Source organism: Nymphalis io, chromosome 14 (genome assembly GCF_905147045.1).
Source record: "Nymphalis io chromosome 14, ilAglIoxx1.1, whole genome shotgun sequence".
NCBI lineage: Eukaryota > Metazoa > Arthropoda > Insecta > Lepidoptera > Nymphalidae > Nymphalis > Nymphalis io.
In genome coordinates this window covers 7,083,029-7,101,768 of record NC_065901.1, presented here as the reverse complement: position 1 = coordinate 7,101,768, position 18,740 = coordinate 7,083,029, and the positions used below count along the sequence as shown (strand labels likewise).

The window sequence follows — 18,740 nt, the reverse complement described above, 5'->3', positions numbered from 1 at the left end:
ATTATAATTTTCAGATTTCGGTTTGGCCAAAGAATATATAGACTTAGAGACAAACAAACATATCCCATACCGGGAGCACAAGTCACTTACGGGCACTGCGAGATACATGTCAATAAATACACATTTAGGAAAAGGTACGTAACAAATATTCACAATTGTAAGTTGAGACGACCGAGTGAACGGAATACGAGGATCTTGAGCGAAGAACGCGGATTATGTGCCGCAATCATGTTTGCATCTGTGTTTATCTGCTTAATTTGTGTTCATTATTAATCCTGATGAAAACTGCATGTTTCTGAACCAAACCACGGTAATGGAACGTGGTGAAACAATCTCCAAACCTTGCAATACTAAGTGGGGTATTTACTTTACTCTTACTACAATTAGTTTTGATATAATCTACGTCATAAGAAGTTAAAAATGAAGAGATATTTTATTACAATTTCAATGTACTGAAATAAAAGTTTGATGGATGTATTATGTTTTATTAAACTATTAATATATTTAATAAATGATAATTAATCTCCAATTTGTTTATCTTATTTTGTGTTAAATGTAACGTAGCATATAAAATATATTATATAGTAATAAAAATACTGAGTCTTTTTCATATGCCTTAAATGTTAATCAATTTAAAACCACCTTAAAAATGTTTTTATTTTTTATTTTTCAGAACAATCTAGACGCGACGACCTAGAAGCTCTGGGGCATATGTTTATGTATTTTTTACGTGGTTCCTTACCCTGGCAGGGTTTAAAAGCTGATACACTCAAAGAAAGATACCAAAAAATCGGTGATACCAAACGAGCGACTCCAATTGAGGTAGTTCTATGTTAATTTACTTTACTTTATATTATACATTACTTATTTATGTTTACAGCTAAATCAGGTTTAAGACGTTTTTGCGTTTGTAGTAGTATATGGTCAGCAGATAAATAAATAAATATTTTTTTATTATAGTCAGGTTCCGCATTTTATATCTGACCAATATTTTGAGATGGTAATGTTAGTAAAAAAAAAACAATAAGTCTGTTTTGTGCATGATATACTGATTTTTATGTGACTGCTTTTCAATTAGAAACAGCAGTTATCTTTCTTTTGCCTCCACTTGAAACCTAATGATTGGCCCTTTTTACGTAACGCCCTAATATTATATATTACTAGTCTTCTTTTAATTTTGCGTAAATTGTTTCCAATGGAAATTTCTTTATTTGTGATGGGAAAACTATGAATTGTCCTGCGGGATTACTTGCTAATCAGTTTGAGTTTTAAGTCCCTGCGTGTATTATACCACTACGAAAACAAACGTCTTCGAGCTGATTTATCTATAGTTTTATATTAATATGTTAACGAGAGTGTCAAATATGATTGATACTATTTAATTTTGTTTGTAATAAAGACAATACTTATAATGGTAAGAGTAACTAAGTTCAACTTTTATAAAGATTGCTTATTAATTGTTTATTAAGAATATCATTTAGCTAGAACTTACTACTGCAGCTGTAAAGCGAGTCCTCGTGTGTAGGTGCTGTGCGAGGGGCACCCGGAGGAGCTGGCCACGTACCTGCGCTACGTGCGGCGACTGGACTTCTTCGAGACGCCCGACTACGATCAGCTGCGGCGGATATTCCGCGACCTGTTCGAGAGGCGCGGGTACGTCGACGACGGAGAGTTCGACTGGACCGGCAAGACAATGGTAAACCCGTCTCATGCTTAGCAGCGCTTGTACTCGTGTGCTCCTCCACTCTGGGAGCTGGCGAGGAGTCAAGTTATGTTCGATTTATTTGTTTTCAGTAAAATGAGTTCCTCAGTCACTATCTTTTTGCGTTAGTGCTTTAAATTTATAAAAAAAGGTTCGTCCCAAATTATTTGCTCATTTTCACTTCTGGAACTTACGGTCAATATAACGGGATGTATTTATAAAAGTGTAGAAAAAAATGTTCTACTAACTTCATTCCCATTCTTTATTCTAGTTGCAACCATTTGTTTATTAATGTTGCCATAAATACAAAACGTTGGCGTACATTTTTTTTTATTTATTGTATCAAACTTAGATCTAACGAAGTATATTAGTTTAAAATCATAAAAAAACCTTTAAAATCCTTAACAGTTTTCTGTATTTATTTAAATAAGGATTCTAAATAACTTTAGAGGCAAATGAGCAAATTACATTTTATTAAGCATTGACAGTACAGCGCTATCACAGTGGCAGTGGTCCTTAATGCTTACTATGGCATGATTAACATAAAAAATGTATGCCATATGAGCACATCATATAAAATTTTTCTCGCCAGCTCTCATAACCGTATGCTCGATGTGGGAAATCTTTTAAGAAAATAGAGATGACACGTGTATTTACTAAAAGTTTCTGGCAATACTTGATACCTAATTTTGAATGTGGTTATGGCAATATATTAGTTATATGAAACGATGAACTTACTGTAATTATAATTACAATGGAAATAAAAACAGACCGGAGACCCTCATCATGCCTCAGTATAAAAAGTTTAAAAACATATATTTTCACAACATTTAATGATGGCATATTTATAGAGTATAGAATAATGATATACAAATAAAGCCCTGTGTAATGTGCGTGTATATAACATAAACAGTAATGTATGCATAACTTAATTTAATAACAAAATATAAAAGCACACTTTGAATTAAAATTTTCCACCTTCTTTGTAAAAAAAAGTAAACTAACAATTTTTTTCTTAAAGAGAAAATCACTTAAAATTGTGCGTTGAAATATTTATAATAACATTAAAGTTTGAATAATCTGCTTAAGCTTGCTTTCTAAATCACATTTGCTATAATTCAACTAGACTTGTAATATAAGAATATTTTTGTTTTTTTTTATTAATATGGATAAATTAAAAAAAAAAAACCAAAAATATTCTTGAAGTGTAATAATAGATTTTATAAAGATAAAATCGGTCTATCGTTAACTAAATATTTTCTTTTGTTAATTTCTCAATCCTTTTCATTTAAATTTATTTTTATAACACATTGGATTTATATTTAAACTTGCTCATTTAGACTTAATTATTTCTGTTAATATTTTACCTTGTATGACAATAATTGTTATTAAGACAATATGCCTTCATAGAATCTTACTGTCTACTAATTGCTAATTTTGTATATCGTCTCATTAATTACAGTTGACGAAAACTACTATAATAAATTTAATATGTAACTACCAAATATCGTACAATGTATATAATATATATATATATATATATATATATATCTCCTTGTACACAATTAGCTTTTAGTTTCGCCCTACATTTCTTTAATGAAGTCTTTGTATGCACAAATGCTTTACCTTAGTCATAATCACGAGTGCCTTGTTATGCAATTTTGTGTCTTATTTCCTGCATAGTGCTTGGACTAAATGAAAATTTTAATTTTTTTTTTTTACTTATTTAAAAATGTTTTAGACAGCCGGTATTTAAAAGTTAAAGTTCAAATTTAGAAATAAATTATAATTTGTAACTGTAAAGATGAATGAATTTTATTATCCGACGAATCTTAGTTGCTAATTGGTAGAAATTATTATTTATTATACTTGTTTAATAAAGCTAATATGTGATTGTGTGTTTTTGTGTAGATTAGTATTTATCGTGACGTCATAATATGTTTATAAATTCTTTTTTAGTTAATTAATAAGTGTTCTGAAACAACAATATTATCATGTGGTATATTTAACTAAATTGTTTTGTTTTTTTTTTTTTTTTTTACTACAAAAACATAAGTTAAATGAATCATATTGAAATAAGTATTTAATTTTCCTGTTTCATGTCATAAAATTGTGTTGAAACACATTCGATATGACTTTATCAAATTATAATTGATTCGCATTAAGTGAAGCGAGTTAATATAATAAGTATCCGCTTCGCACGATGTGTCTGACTTGTTGTTGTATGCCGCATGCGTTCCGCCGCCAGCCCGCGAACATGCACGTTATGCGTATATTACGTAACGCACCACCTTCAAATATCGTTAGAAATAAATCCGATAAGGTCAGTTCATTGCATTACTGATGTACGCTCTGACGTAGTAATTGGTAACTCAATTAGGTATTTACATTCGATTAGTTAAATCTTGTAATGTACATGTAGTGTTTCATACTATTAATTATATATTTAGCTACGTAATAGATGGGTTTTATACGTTACATACATATATTTAGTTTATTTTCATGTATTTATGGTTTTAATGCCGTCTATCTAATTTTTAATCTATTGTATGTAGATTTATACTTACTATATAAGGGACATAGCTATTTTATATACATATAATCAAATTTATCTATTATATAATATATTTTTATTGTAATTAATTTTATTAACACTCGCTAGATTGTTTACATCACAGACGTTACTTCGTATTGCCCATATTGAATATATAAATCATTAAATGTATGTTTTCTGTGTCCTTCATTCGTTAAACTATATTTATTGCTAATGTTTTGTAGTTTGAAGCCGATATAGAAATAATTATTATATAACTATTGTAATTTATTTCAGTCAACGCCAGTGGGCTCGATCCAGACTGGACACGAAATCGTCGTGTCGCCAAATCGAGATAGACATCAGCCTTTCCACAAGGTAAATAAATAAATATTAAATATATTATATCAATAGTATAATTATATAGAAAATAAAAATATTTAAAGCACAACGATAAATTGGCTAAATAAATATATGTGCATAATGAAATAGTGATTTGTACTCACTGCCACTAATCACAAGCACGCCTAAATCGAAATCACTTCCAAAACTTGAAAAATGAATTCTATTCCAATCGAAGGAGTAAAGATAAACAAACCTTGGATTTACGTATTCTATGAGATTTGCAAATAACTCTGCTATATCATGTACTACAAACGGTTCTTAATATTAATTATTTATAAAACAACACTGTTCCACTTAACTACTTATGGTCATACTTCTACTTTCAAAATGTCATCGTTTCCACATTTCGCGAATTTATAATGTCATAGATAATAATTCAAGAATTCGACTCGAATGATAATTCGTTATCAAATGTTAACTTGTTTATTTGTCTTTGTTCTTGTGGTTGGAATAGGCTATAACTATGGGATTCAGTAATTTATTGAAATATGTAAACCACCTTTATTATACCAAATTATTTATTTATATGCCAGTTTTTTCACTAATTCAATATAATTTTTGCGAAAATTGTTTTTGGATGTGATTGTTGAGAATAGCCCTTATTGACATACACATAAATCACAAAGTGGAATAGTGAATAGGCTGGCATACTTATTTGCTTTTTTGTCGGTGCAGGATGATTTGTGTGATTATATGATTGGTTTGGTTGAGGACGATGAGGCGGCGCTTATATCCGGAGAGGTTTGGTCCGCATATACCCTGTTTTGTGTTTTTAACCTATAGTTCGCTATCTCTGACATACGCCTCAAATCTCTCCACTCAATTGCATTTTTTTGCTGACTTCCTTCATTTTTATTATACGTCTTAACTATGGTGTTTTCTAAATATGGCGTAATCCTTAATACCTTCATTCCAATTGTTCGTTAAGTATTTGAGAAATATTTATAAATATTTTGTATGACGATTTTATATATTAACTTATAATACTTTATAGTCCATTTGTAAATAAATTAGTTTTATATTATATTTTGCTATCGCTACCTTATTAGTTTTGTTAAGACATTTTAACATAAAATCATGAGTGACAATGATTATACTAAATAAGCGTAATTTACATACGAATGCATCACATTGGCGGTTTGCTTACAGCTTTTAAACTATACCATTGCTAAATAGAGGCCTTGACCTGATATGTGTGATATAACGTTTGCCTTTAGTGATAATTCTTATTATTTATTTTAAATAATCCTAATATTTTAAAAAATATTTTTAATAACAATGATTTTATTAAGTTATATAATTATGTATTGTAATAATATGTTTGTTAGATATTTTTAAAGGCAAGACATACTACATATTTTATCGAATTGTTTTGTAAAAACATATTGATTTTGTATCGTTATGTGAAATATATGTGTACGTAACTATCTTGATGTAAAACTAAGCCAATTTTGCAGATCAAGCCTTATAAACTTGGACCGGTATTTATTTAATAGTCAATTAAGATTAACTGTCAGCTGTTAGTGAAACGTGGTGAGTCACGTGGTTCTACGATGGCTTGTAATAGGCTTATTTGTGCCTCATTTATTGAAAAAGATTTAAACAATCGAATAAACGTCTTATGTTATAATGAACAGCTTCAATGAACAAATCTACGCTAACGTGATTTAATATTAGATAATTGAATACGTACAAAACATAAATCGATTCACCGATATTCACAAACTTTTGACAAATGAATTCGCTTTTATCGGACATATTATTTCACCGATAAAAACTGTCACTCGATCCAAAATAAAAGTGAGTCGTAACGTGACGTTCCAGGGCGCGGTGAAGGACTCGGGCACCGGCGGCACGGCCAACACGGGCGGCAACTGGCCGCACAGCGGGAAGGCGACGCCGCTCACCGCGGGGCACCTCACGCCCGCCGACCGCCACGGCTCCGTGCAGGTGAGCGGGATTCCCTTGTGAACCAATTACCTTCGATGAGATGATTCGTTATTTCGCTTCGCATTCGGTTGTCGCGCGATGTTATGAAAATTATAACAATGTGTCCTCCACTCAAACGTTAAGAAAACTCCATAAATTGCAATTAATTTGTTACAAGTCTATATAAAACAAGAGGGATATTTATCGTACAAGTACCTGCTAAACAGAAGTTTTGTGTGTAATAAATAGTTGTACATTATTGAATAAATCTACTTCTTTGCGGGTATAGCGACTCTAGCGGCGGTTATTTAACCCTCGGAGCGGTATAGCATGGCATGGGCATTTTTATAAATCTAGTATTCCTTCGTTCGTTTAAAATTATTATTTAAAAAAAAACAGCACTTCTATAATTAGTATGGTGGGCTATAAACTTCTATATATTAGGCTATAAACCCAATAGTTATGGCATTTTCTTAGCGCCAATTTTATTTTTTATAAACTATTTTTTTATGTGGCAGATCGTTTGGTTTTATAATTTTCCGTTTCATCAATCACAAAATGCGACCCCTGTAGAAAGAAAATATATTTGTAATAAATTACTTGAAATTTTCTGTCACTTTCTCCAGGTCCATAATATTCGAACACTATTTGAAACCTCCGACCTTGTTTGCTGAGAGCATGGCAACTTTAATTACTTTTTTTTTTCGAAATAATTTATAATATGCATGAATTTAAAGTCGTACTATTTTCTTTCCTTGTGATATTTATGCAATATTATTCGTCGATGAGATGTGGATGTATATTGTTGTATTTATTTTTTAGCTATTGAAGAATAAGCATTTTCGGTATGTGAAATTTCCCGGATCGGTGTCCACGGTCAGTTGTGAACAATTTGCGGCAATCGTTGTGTGAATGTCTGCATGCCGCTTTAATTGAGCTAAATTAACACTGACTTTGACGGTAAAAATGAATGTAGAATCACTGGATGGCCAAATATAATTTTATCGAAAAATAACTGTTTATGTTTTTTCAAAAATAACTTTAAAACTTAACTTATATTCTCTTTGAGTATAAAAGAAAATTATTTGTTTATGATTTTCAGCATAACAAACGTTATATAAGATATGTTATTAATGATTGTGTTTTATATTAAACCATAAGAAGCAAATGGATATATATATACCATGGTGATTTCAATACGATCCCGTGTTGCCCATACCAATCGCAGTTAACGCTATTCCAATAGCGTTAATTGCGATCTGTATGGGATATGATTATTAAGTAAAAAAACTTCCAATAGGAAAAATATAATTTGTAATCTGATTTTACATATATGTTTTAGATGTTGGAAAAAACATTCGAAAAAACGAGTTTTAATTAAATCAAAAATAATCAGATAATTAATGTAGAAATATGTTTTTTGAACCGTTGTCAACTTATTGGTAGCAAGTTATATTTTTAAATTAAAATTACCGGTCAAAGTCAGTGTCAGTCAGGATAGCTTTAGATGTGGCGCTATCTATCGATCATTCGTGAATTAATATTTTTGAAATGACGCTTGATTAATTCGAGAAAATATGTGTTCGTAGAAGTAAGCAAATATTTTTTTGAAACCGTATTGAAAATGCTTTTCGATTAACTAAAACTGCATTTGTGTTTTAAGTGTGCTATAATTGTTGCTTGAATGTTATCCTATACAGATTGAACACTACGAACGAATCATTTTCGATTTCTAATTACCCTTTACAAACATTTTTATTTTAAGGCTTATTTCAATTGTTAATAATCGAGCGCTTTTACAACCCGTTTGGTGGCGGGAAACTATCTAGGAAAACCGTTTCCAAGGAAGATTGGCTTGATGCAGGCGGCTGTAAAATTTCGTCAAATCATTACCAAATAAATGGTATAGGCGCACTGCAGGTGGAGAGTGATGAATTTTGAGTTAGGAAACATAAAGTATCTGACACTCGCGTCGATGGCAGGTGGTGAGCTCCACGAACGGCGAGCTGGGCGCGGACGACCCGACGGCCGGCCACAGCAACACGCCCATCACGCAGCACCACGAGGTGGACGTCGTCGACGACACCAAGTCAGTGTTTCAACTGTATGCATACCCTTCTGTTTTATTTTTATTAGCTTAAGTACACGCACACGCACACACGCACGCCCGCCCTCGGTGGCGTTCAGGAAACGAGACTTAGCATTCCAATATGAACATTTTTTTAATTAGTGTTTCGTGCACGCCATTTTGTCCATCATACTCCGGTACTCATCCAGCTACCTAAAAGTAGACTTAGTAGTTACATGTACTGCCATGTAATTTATATTTTGACATTTAAAAGGAATATTTTCTATAATTTTTCAATTGTGTTATTCAAATTAATTATAATATATTACATTAAATAAATTTATGGCTTAGGACCTTAGTAATTATTTAGTGGTGCATATTTAAATAGGTTCAATATACATATTTTTTTTCGTTGTTTTTAGTCAAAGCACTTCATTATTATAGTAAAAACGCATGCACTCGTATCATTTTTCACACAGATTACACATGTACTTGATAAATATAAAGTCCCAAGCGATAATTTTATTAAATATATAATATAACCGTAAATTTCTTTTAAAATTACCAGATACAAATAATTATTATTATTTAAAATCTATGGCTAGGAAGCTGGTGAACAAAATTCCTACATTATGATTTGCACATGGCAAATGGTCTTAATAATAGTGATTATACCGTAACGAATATCGAGGACCGCGTCTGCCTCTGGTGTTGTCCATTAACATCGGTCCTAAATGGTTAAAAAAATTAGCACGCTATATAGCGTCATGTCCCATTTAATATGGGCGAATCATGAGACAAATCAGTGTAATCACAAGCAAGGGGCATAAGATCTTAGTTCCCAGGGTTGGTGGCGCATTGGCTATGTAAGCGATGGTTAACAGTTTTGATAGGCAGACTTGCATCGTTCGAATAAAAACAAAATGAAATACAGAGAAGAATGGTCAGACGACAAGTCTGCGTTATTTATTGTTTAAATAAAACTGCCATATCTCTTTTATATGCCGGTGGCAGACTATATTAATATCTAAAATATTAAAAAAAAATAATTAATATTATCCACTATGACTAATTACTGTCCATTTTAAAACAAAATAATTTTAAAATTAGAAAATATTGAACTTGAAAATTAAGAATATCTATAATTATTAATTTTTAAGATGATATTGATTATCAGCTCCAGAAATTTATCAGGCATGAGAAATATATGTAGTTTTTTAACAAAAGAGTTAAATTTAAATAGTTATAAATAGTTAACAGTATTTGTTAAAATTTTAGTGAAATGCTCGCCAGCTTTCTAAACTAAACTTTTGTTTCTCACTTTTAATCAAATATTACTAAAACACTTTTTTAATCTGTACAAGTGTTCAATAATTGATTGTACTCTGTTTTACCTCTTTTTTATTTTACAAAGTAAGTTAGATTTAATAAGTGTCATAATTACAATTAAAACCATATTTTCACATAGTCATTACCATGTTTAAAATATTTTGGCATATTAATTCTTATTTCTCTTCTTAGTACAATTTTTTTAGGTTAAAATTTTTTAATATTTGGAAAGCTTCAAGGTACTTTGATTAGATAAAAAATATGCCAGTTGTTTTATAATAAGCCTAGATCTATTGTAGTTAAGTTTTGTGACGTCATGTTACGAAATAAAGTGGTTTGCCTACACTACATTTAAAGGAACTGTAGGCACACAATCGGAATTTTTACGGTTTTTTGTACGGTACGGTAGGCATGACGTCTTTCTTGAAGCAAGAAGTCGTTTCGGTATTACCAAATGCTGGACGCTGGGTGCTATATATGTATAAATATCATAGCTCAAGATATTACTCGGCATAAAGTCAAATGTTTGTCAGATCTTAATGCTGTTCCAAGCTTCTCGAATGTAATATCTCCCGTTCAAATGAAGACTACTGATGACTATTTATTTTGTCTGTAAAGTAAATTATTTTAAAAGCCAGGCTATTCTAATCGGTAGTTAGTTATAAATTATTACCCCGTGTGGCTATTCTCTTTTACCACCCGTTTTCTTTAATAATATTATAATTTCCTTAAGCGACAAAGTTAAAAAAATTAGGTATTTATAATGACCAAAATTTTTTTAGGATCTAGGAAAATGTTTCACTCCATTCACGGATTACATAATCTTCTAACGTTTCCTACTAAAATTGCGTTAGCTCAGACTCCTTTCTTATGCTGACGTCTGTTATCTTGATCTTAGAGATGAGCAATTAAATAAACTCGAGCGTATGCAAAATATTTGTATTCAATTTATATTTGGTCTTGGCAAATTTGACATTTTTGAATTTCGCGAAAAACTCGCGTGGCTCCCAATCCGCTTTCGCTCCTGCGAAGTGTATTTCTATACTCACATTCTTTTTCTTCTCTACTGTATACTGTTTCATCCAAATTCTCCTCACTATATAAAACGCTGTTTTGAATTTCTTAAAAACTTTTACTCGACTACGATCTGATGAAAATTTTATTCTTAAAATTCCTTTCTTCTTTTTATACCGATTCCTTTTCTGTCCAAGTTCGATCTTAATCTTAATACATTTAAAATCCGACTCGAGGCGTATTATTTAACTTTATGAATACCTGCTGTGTGTGGTTTTATTTATTTATTAAAATTTATTGCTATTCATTATTATGATTATCTTAATTATTATAATAGTAACTCTTTTGGTGTACGACAAAGCGTATGCTATTCTATTTTAATGTTGTATTAATGATACCTAAAACTAAGTCGAAATGTGTTTTGTATTATGGTTTCTGTTTACCTTACATTATTTACTGGTGGTAGGGCTTTGTGCGAGCTCGTCTGGGTAGGTACCACCCACTTATCAGATATTCTACCGCAAAACAGCAGTACTTGTTATTGTTGTGTTCCGGTTTAAAGGATGAGTGAGCCAGTTTAATTACAGGCACAAGGGACATAAAATCTTAGTTCCCTAGGTTGGTGGCGCATTGGCTATGTAAGCGATGGTTGACATTTCTTACAATGCCAATGTCTAAGGGCGTTTGGTGACCACTTACCACCAGGTGGCCCATATGCTCGTCCGCCTTCCTATTCTATAAAAAAAAAAAACCTTTAAGAATAATAATAACGCTTAGATTAGTTGGATGCATTCTTCTAGGTGTCTATGTTTTTGATATTTAATCGAAGTAAGTCATATTTTAAAAAATGTCCCTTTGTATATTATAATAGTTTTATGTCAACTAAATATCTTAGAGTGTATATAGAATTTATTTTGATACTGCGAGGCTATTTTGAAATTTCAATATGGTTGATATATTTAAGCGACAGTTTATCAGAATCCGATGTTATAGTTATACATAGTTGTTGTAAATGATTAGTGTAGAATTTTTGTGTTATCATTCCGTAACAGCCTGTGAATGTCCCACTGCTGGGCTAAAGGCCTCCTCTCCTCTTTTTGATGAGAAGGTTTGGAGCTTATTCTTATATATTAGCTTATTCCACACAGTTATCATTCCACTTTTATATTTTGCTCGCTGTTTTAATTCGTTGTGCTTTTACTATGACATAATATAATGTTTTGTGAAAATCGACACTGTCTGTGGTTAAAAATTCGTAAGGAATACTATTTAAATACAAAATACATAACAAAACAAATCATTCTCAAGCGATGCTACCGACAGTCTCGACATTTATGAACGTTTAAAACAAATTCTAACATATCGACGTACGAAACTAACCTCAGGCAGACTAAAAAAAATCGTCATGCAGACAATCCATCTATTCCAGATGTTGCTGTTTCTTCAAACGCAAAAAGAAGAAGTGTGCGACGCGCGCGTACAAGTGACGCGTGTGCGCGTGACTGCAGGGTTGCCGACCGCCCCGCCACCACTACATGTATCATAGAACGAATTCACTTCATGTATTTATAATTGCTTTATTTCTTATTATCGATTCGCACCTCCGATTGTTTCGATTTGTATCGTCCTACGAAAATAGGAGAGATTTAAAGTGCTAACTTATGATTTAATTCCGAAACAATGTTGGATGTTTAAATGTATACTTATATATGTATCGATGCAATTGTAAAATATTCTATTTACGAATTGGATTATATTTCGAATATTCGTGTTCGTAAGTTGGCAACCCTAACTATAAAGCGTTCGCTCGACCCTTCGATGTACACGCATTTATTTGTTTGTATGAATAATTGCTAATAATCGAAGTTTATTGATTTAAAAAACGATCATACCTGTAATTGCTTTAGACAGAGAATAATCTTAACAATAAGATATTGTTATTAAATCCACATAATTCATAGAACCGAAAAAGTTTTGCATATTGAAATCCGAGTAATATAAAACTCCATACAGTTTTCCTTACAAATATCTAAAATTATTTTATTAGATCCGTTAATAGATATCATGAAATCTAGTAATACCAAACGAATATATTTATTTTTATTTCATATATTATGACAATTATATAATTAAAATGCGCTTTGTATTATGTTAGCAATATTTCTCTTAAATCCGCGGCTCCCTAGTTTATTAACTTAATTATGATGCGGTAACGTTACTTGATTACTCAGTTTGTATTTTATATAGAAATCGGAGCACTTGATATATGTATGACAAAATATATAAATGATTACTCTATTTTTGAAATAGTTTTTGATTTCAATTCAATTCAGTTGGCCAGGCAGCTACATTTATATTATATTTAATATAAGAATCTTTCTGACAAACTTATTAAAAAAATATATATTATCTATGGTCTAAATGAGTGTCTCTTCCGTTTGAGTTTCAAGAGACATGGACTTAATATATTTTTATTAATAAGATGGTCAGAGTTTAAATAAAATTACCTTCATGACGTCCAACATAAATGTACAATAACCACTAATAAATCAACTATACATAAATAATTGATAAACAAATTATTTTTTATTACGCAATTTTTTTTCTCAGTTTAACAATTGGTATTATTGCTTAGGATAAATAACTATTTTCTAAATTTCGATAAAACTTTTTACCACTTGGTGAATTAGACGGAAGTTAAAATCTAAATCGACATAGTCAATAATCATTTGTTATTTATTATATAATCAAAATTTTATGTTTTGAAATTGAATTCGAAATTTAAATGTTGCAATTCGTTAGTATACTCTCATTCGAAATTCTCGTTACAGTTACTATTCAAGGCTTATACAACAGTAGTCGTCAACGGATCGATGATCGATACTGTCGATCCATAGACAGAAAACCAAAGACAAAACTAGACCTGCACGTGATCGCTAAGCAGCGTTACAGATATAAATAAAAAATATCTCAGTTTTGTTTTTGATGATTGATTGATACACATTGCATATATAATTCCGTACAGGGACAGCTCCATATTGTACTTGATGTATTCGAGGTGCGGTTGGCTTTCATGTTTGTGTTCCCGTCCGTAGCTATTTACTTTCATATTAAACCTTACGAGTTCTATTTATTCGTCTCCCCGAGACACGAGATTGTCTTTACCTCACTTCACACTCATCGGAGTATCATTCCAGATCGTAATATATTGAACAAATCGAACGCTACATTGATCATTTATCACGAACGGCCGTAGTTTTAACATTAGATGTATCGCTTCCCTTTAATTAGTGATGCAGTGTTATCACTGCGAGTTCATTATTATAGTTTCTGTCGAGTGTAATTATACGATTTTGTTACGTAAGTAATGATTTACCATAGCGTAGATGTCGTGACTGCTAAGTTATGTGTTGTTGAAATTGTCTGTCGGGCGATGTGTTGACCACTTGACTTACGAAGCGGTTGTGATATGATATTATTTCGATGGCTGATATCTTATTGTCATTTATAAAAGTATAATTTTTAATATCAAAGATTTTGATTAATTTGCTGTAGCTCACGACGTAATGCCTGCTGTATTCAATAAGACATAGAACATTTGTTTCAACACATTGCCTGTACTTTTCATATTCTAGATATAATTTTATTTAGTCATTGTTTATTACTAAGTTCAGTTTGTGCGAGAAACAATTATTCATAACATATTTAATCGGCTCCGTTCCTATATTGACGCCACGTAATTACCTACATATGTTAATTTATGCCTACACGATAGTTTTAGTGAGTGATAATTTCATTATACAGTTTCATGCAATAAACGAGAGGGCGATCTTATTTCAATTACTTTGTTTGTGGCAAGCGATAATGTCGATCTAAGTATGATATATGATTCGTTATTTGACGTATTTTTTTTATATATATATATAACGTGCAATAATTTATGTATTAATTCATTGCAATAGTTTGAAAGTATAATTTGTTTCAATCGGAGTCCCGAGTGATGTCGCTGCGTTGCCCCACAAGACTGATTGAAACGTCATCTCATGTATTTAAACGTGCTCGGCTCGGCTCGTGTCAATTTATATTGTAATGTTTTTATTTAATGTTAATATAGCGAAGAGTACATTAAACTAAACTTTATCGGCTGCGGTCGGCTGCGACGGGGGAGGGGGCATTCCAATATATCAGAGTTTATCGAAATTCAGTCACTCCTCGATACGACCGCAGCCACATTTCATGCTGTCTTGAACGAGAGATACATTTTAGGATTTAGTATCGAACTGTGAATAGACTGAGTAAATAATATCACCGGTCGCGCCTCCTGCACGAGAGTGGCACTCACCGCGCTCGCTACGTTGTACGTTGATAGTGTATAAATTGTACAGCTTAGAAAAAAAAAAACACGTTTGTATATTTTTGCTTTGATACAACGTGGCAAAGATTCGTATCGTGAATTGCATAGAATAAGGTTTGCAGATGTGATTATTGAGCGGCGTGGCGTCGTTGTATACCGCAGTCGCGAGACTCGCTGCGTGCCGGGCGCGGTGGCGATGTTTTATATGATAAAGAAGGGAACGAAATAGAAAATTGACATTGGTCAAATAAGATGAATAACTTTGTAACAAGTTGATAAATATATTTTTAAAATGTTATTAAAGTCAATGTTGTAACGAAATGGTATTTACTATATGTCGTCACGTGATGTTATAATATTATCCCGGTCGGCAGCGAGTCTAGTGTGACGGTATCCCGATGTGGCCTATTTGATGTGATACGGTGAGTCCGTTCGTTATCAATTTGTACGGCGAGATAAGTATTACCGATCGCATTGGCGTTTTTGTAAAGTATTTTTTATTAATCACTGATATGTAGTCATCACAAAATTGTATCCCCCCTAATAGTCTTATTGTTTTGGTTAAGTAAAAGTTGACATGTTTTTTGAATAAATAATAATGATAACAAAAAAAAAAAAACATCTTGTTGTGTCGTTTTCATATTTTTAGAGAAAGTATAGAGAATGCAATTATCGTCGATGTATAAACTGAAAATTTTAAAAAATCTGAGTTTATATATAATATTGTAAACAAAATTATTCCCCTCGTTGAATAGATCGTAAATACTTATTGTACACGTTGCAGTATAACCGAATGTAATAAACGTAAGTCTTAAAATTATTAATAGTTGTACCTAATTGTTACTTTCTATTTGCTAGATAGAATAATCAAATTAGAGTGAATATTGAAAGTCAAAGTCAAATTGTGTGATCTCTAAATGCAAAAGATTGTTCTGCGTGAGTGTGAGCGGCGAGAGGAAAGAGATGGTTGAGGATCGCGAACGACGAGTGGAGTTGAGCGACCGAATTACCACGAACCTCTACAGCGCGGATACCTGATCGCATTTCGGCTAGCTTCATCTTATCACAAACAACATTTTAAGCACCATTTGTTATTAATTTCATACTTCAAATAATTTTTTGATGTGAATGGAATATACATGGGTATTTATTGTAAAGATTGCACCTGATGTAGAGGTGCGTGGTTCGCCGGCAGAGGGCGTTCGCCGCGTATTGTACTGTGTAGTTAATTTAAATTATAATTTTTAAAAATTTCGCTTACTAAGTAAGTCAAGTTCTGTCGGCCGGCTTGAGGACGCACGAGGAATGTTTTGAGCTATAGTTAATAACTTTATGTATTATAATACATGATGCTTTTGAAACTGAATTGAATTCTTATTGTTAAGTATATAAATAAATATTCATTATCATAGAAAACAGTTCTCAGTGTTTAATTTTTTTTCTGTAACATGTAAATTTGCATACGCAATTTGACTTATATTCAGTTAAGGTCACAACCTGTTTTCAAAAATACGAAAATATTTGTTAACTCATAATTAAATAAAGCTTATTATAAGATATTCGTTTTATTCATTGTGTAAACGCTATTAAAATATACAATCAAAACCAAAATAATAAAGTATACTTACTTTTTATTTGTCTGTTCTGATCTTTATCGCACTTATGTGCTTAGAACAGCTGAAGCCGAACCCTTGGAAATAATAGCAGACAACATATCCTAGAAACAGCTTCGAAATACTGAATAAAAACAATGTATTGTTTGAAGTGAAAATTTATAAAAATAAAAGTATTTATAGTATCTCTATAACTCATTCTAATAGCAGGAGTAAAGCCAAAACTTTTGAGTTTGTCCTGACATGACGTCATCGGTCGAGATCTAAAATCAGAATGGATTCGTGAAAATTTCCTTTTTGAATGTCAGTGAAGTTGATATCAGAACTTCGGAAGTAGAATTGAAATGGATAGCATATAAATGGAATAGTGTTCTATTATTTATAAAAATAAAGTGCCATACGCAAATCAAGCAGAGCTATTAGCACATCTATACATAATTAGAATAATGCTTATAGAACCCTAACATTATTATTTTGTAATAGCTATCGTCACACTATGATCTTTAAATAGGCACATTTCGAAATCTGTCGATACAAAATGTTCAATTTTATTAACGAGCACAAGTAGTACTCTTTTTAAATAAAAATATTATTAGGAAGTAATTTACTTTGATACTGTCAAAAATGCGTTATATAAAGTCGGGATATGTAGATACATAAAAACAATAAAATTATTATGAACAATTCAATACATGGAATAAATAGATCTAAATCACTTGTTTTGTACTTTTTTTTTTATATGCGCTGGGATGGCAAATGACTACTCCACCTGATGGTAAGTGGTAGTAGAGTCCAAACGCGACGATGGCCAGTACAGTCGGGAAGAATGTTCTGTACTAGCCGGGGCCTTGCCGGCCCGCAAGATGCCTCTTTAGTTTCTTCGTTTGAAGGAACATTTTAACTTACGAAGTACTTTACAAAGAACGCCTATATTTTAATATTTTATTTTATATGTTGAAATTGATATTTAACGCATATTTATTACTGGCGGAGTTTGCGAATTAAGGATTCCCCCATGACGCTTAACAATGGTTTTACAGCGATCTTAACAACAATCAACGATTGTGTCCGGGTGTGAGCGGAGTGGGGCGTACCACGGAGGGAAAATTCTTGTTTTTATTATTATTATATGCAGTTTATGTTTATTGGTTTAGCAGCTATTTCAGGAGACATTGCAAAATTAGTCTTCTCATTTATTATTGAGGGTTCTCAAACCAGTATTAGCGAGGAGGGTCCTCGAAATTAGAACCAACGCAAAACTGTATAAGTTAGTGCACAATTTTATTAAAACTAGAGCTTGTGAAGTGGTGGTTAAGTACCACGATTTGCGGGTGTAATTCTACCTTCCCCCTGGACCGCGAAAGCGACTGGTCGTGTGTCATATCAGTTTTTATTTTCTAAAAATCACAAATTTGCTACATACCGAGCTACGCCGCGAACATTAGCTGTCACGTCGACAAATAGACCAGGGAGACCTGTATTTGTATCAGAAAATCTTACACCAAAAATTAAAAGACATAATTCTTAGCTATAGATTTTGCCAGTACCAATGAATATAGGTTCTGCTGGGTTACAAACGGAAAAAAATTTCTCCGTCAAAAAGAGAGAGATATTTGGATGATGGACGAATCGGACTTACCAAAACATTATGATTATTAATTCTAATTTACTTTTTTATTATCTTCATTGTTATCATATTATATCATCCTGGCACTATAGGAAAAAGTTTAAACAGTAAAATAAAATCTCCGGCAATGTTTGTTGATCTTACTAAAGCTTTTGACAATGTCTCT

At 31.9% G+C, this 18,740-nt stretch overlaps 1 protein-coding gene across 16 annotated transcripts in view; it reads left to right on the top strand.

The window, feature by feature from the left end:
* Positions 1-16,884, top strand: part of LOC126773355 (casein kinase I) — a 35,445-nt gene extending 18,561 nt beyond the window's left edge. For 7 of the 16 annotated variants that reach the window (XM_050494256.1, XM_050494253.1, XM_050494254.1 and 4 more), the window contains 9 exons: positions 15-134; positions 674-822; positions 1,526-1,696; positions 3,951-4,025; positions 4,533-4,613; positions 5,316-5,381; positions 6,465-6,590; positions 8,552-8,673; positions 12,392-16,884. In XM_050494256.1, the coding sequence (XP_050350213.1) occupies positions 15-134; positions 674-822; positions 1,526-1,696; positions 3,951-4,025; positions 4,533-4,613; positions 5,316-5,381; positions 6,465-6,590; positions 8,552-8,673; positions 12,392-12,467 (986 nt within the window). In that variant the 3' untranslated portion in view covers positions 12,468-16,884. Of the gene's footprint in view, positions 1-14; positions 135-673; positions 823-1,525; positions 1,697-3,950; positions 4,026-4,532; positions 4,614-5,315; positions 5,382-6,464; positions 6,591-7,391; positions 7,446-8,551; positions 8,674-12,391 lie in introns of all 16 variants that reach the window. The other 9 variants (XM_050494266.1, XM_050494261.1, XM_050494258.1 and 6 more) reach the window with 9 other exon arrangements.
* The last annotated feature ends 1,856 nt before the right edge of the window (positions 16,885-18,740 follow it).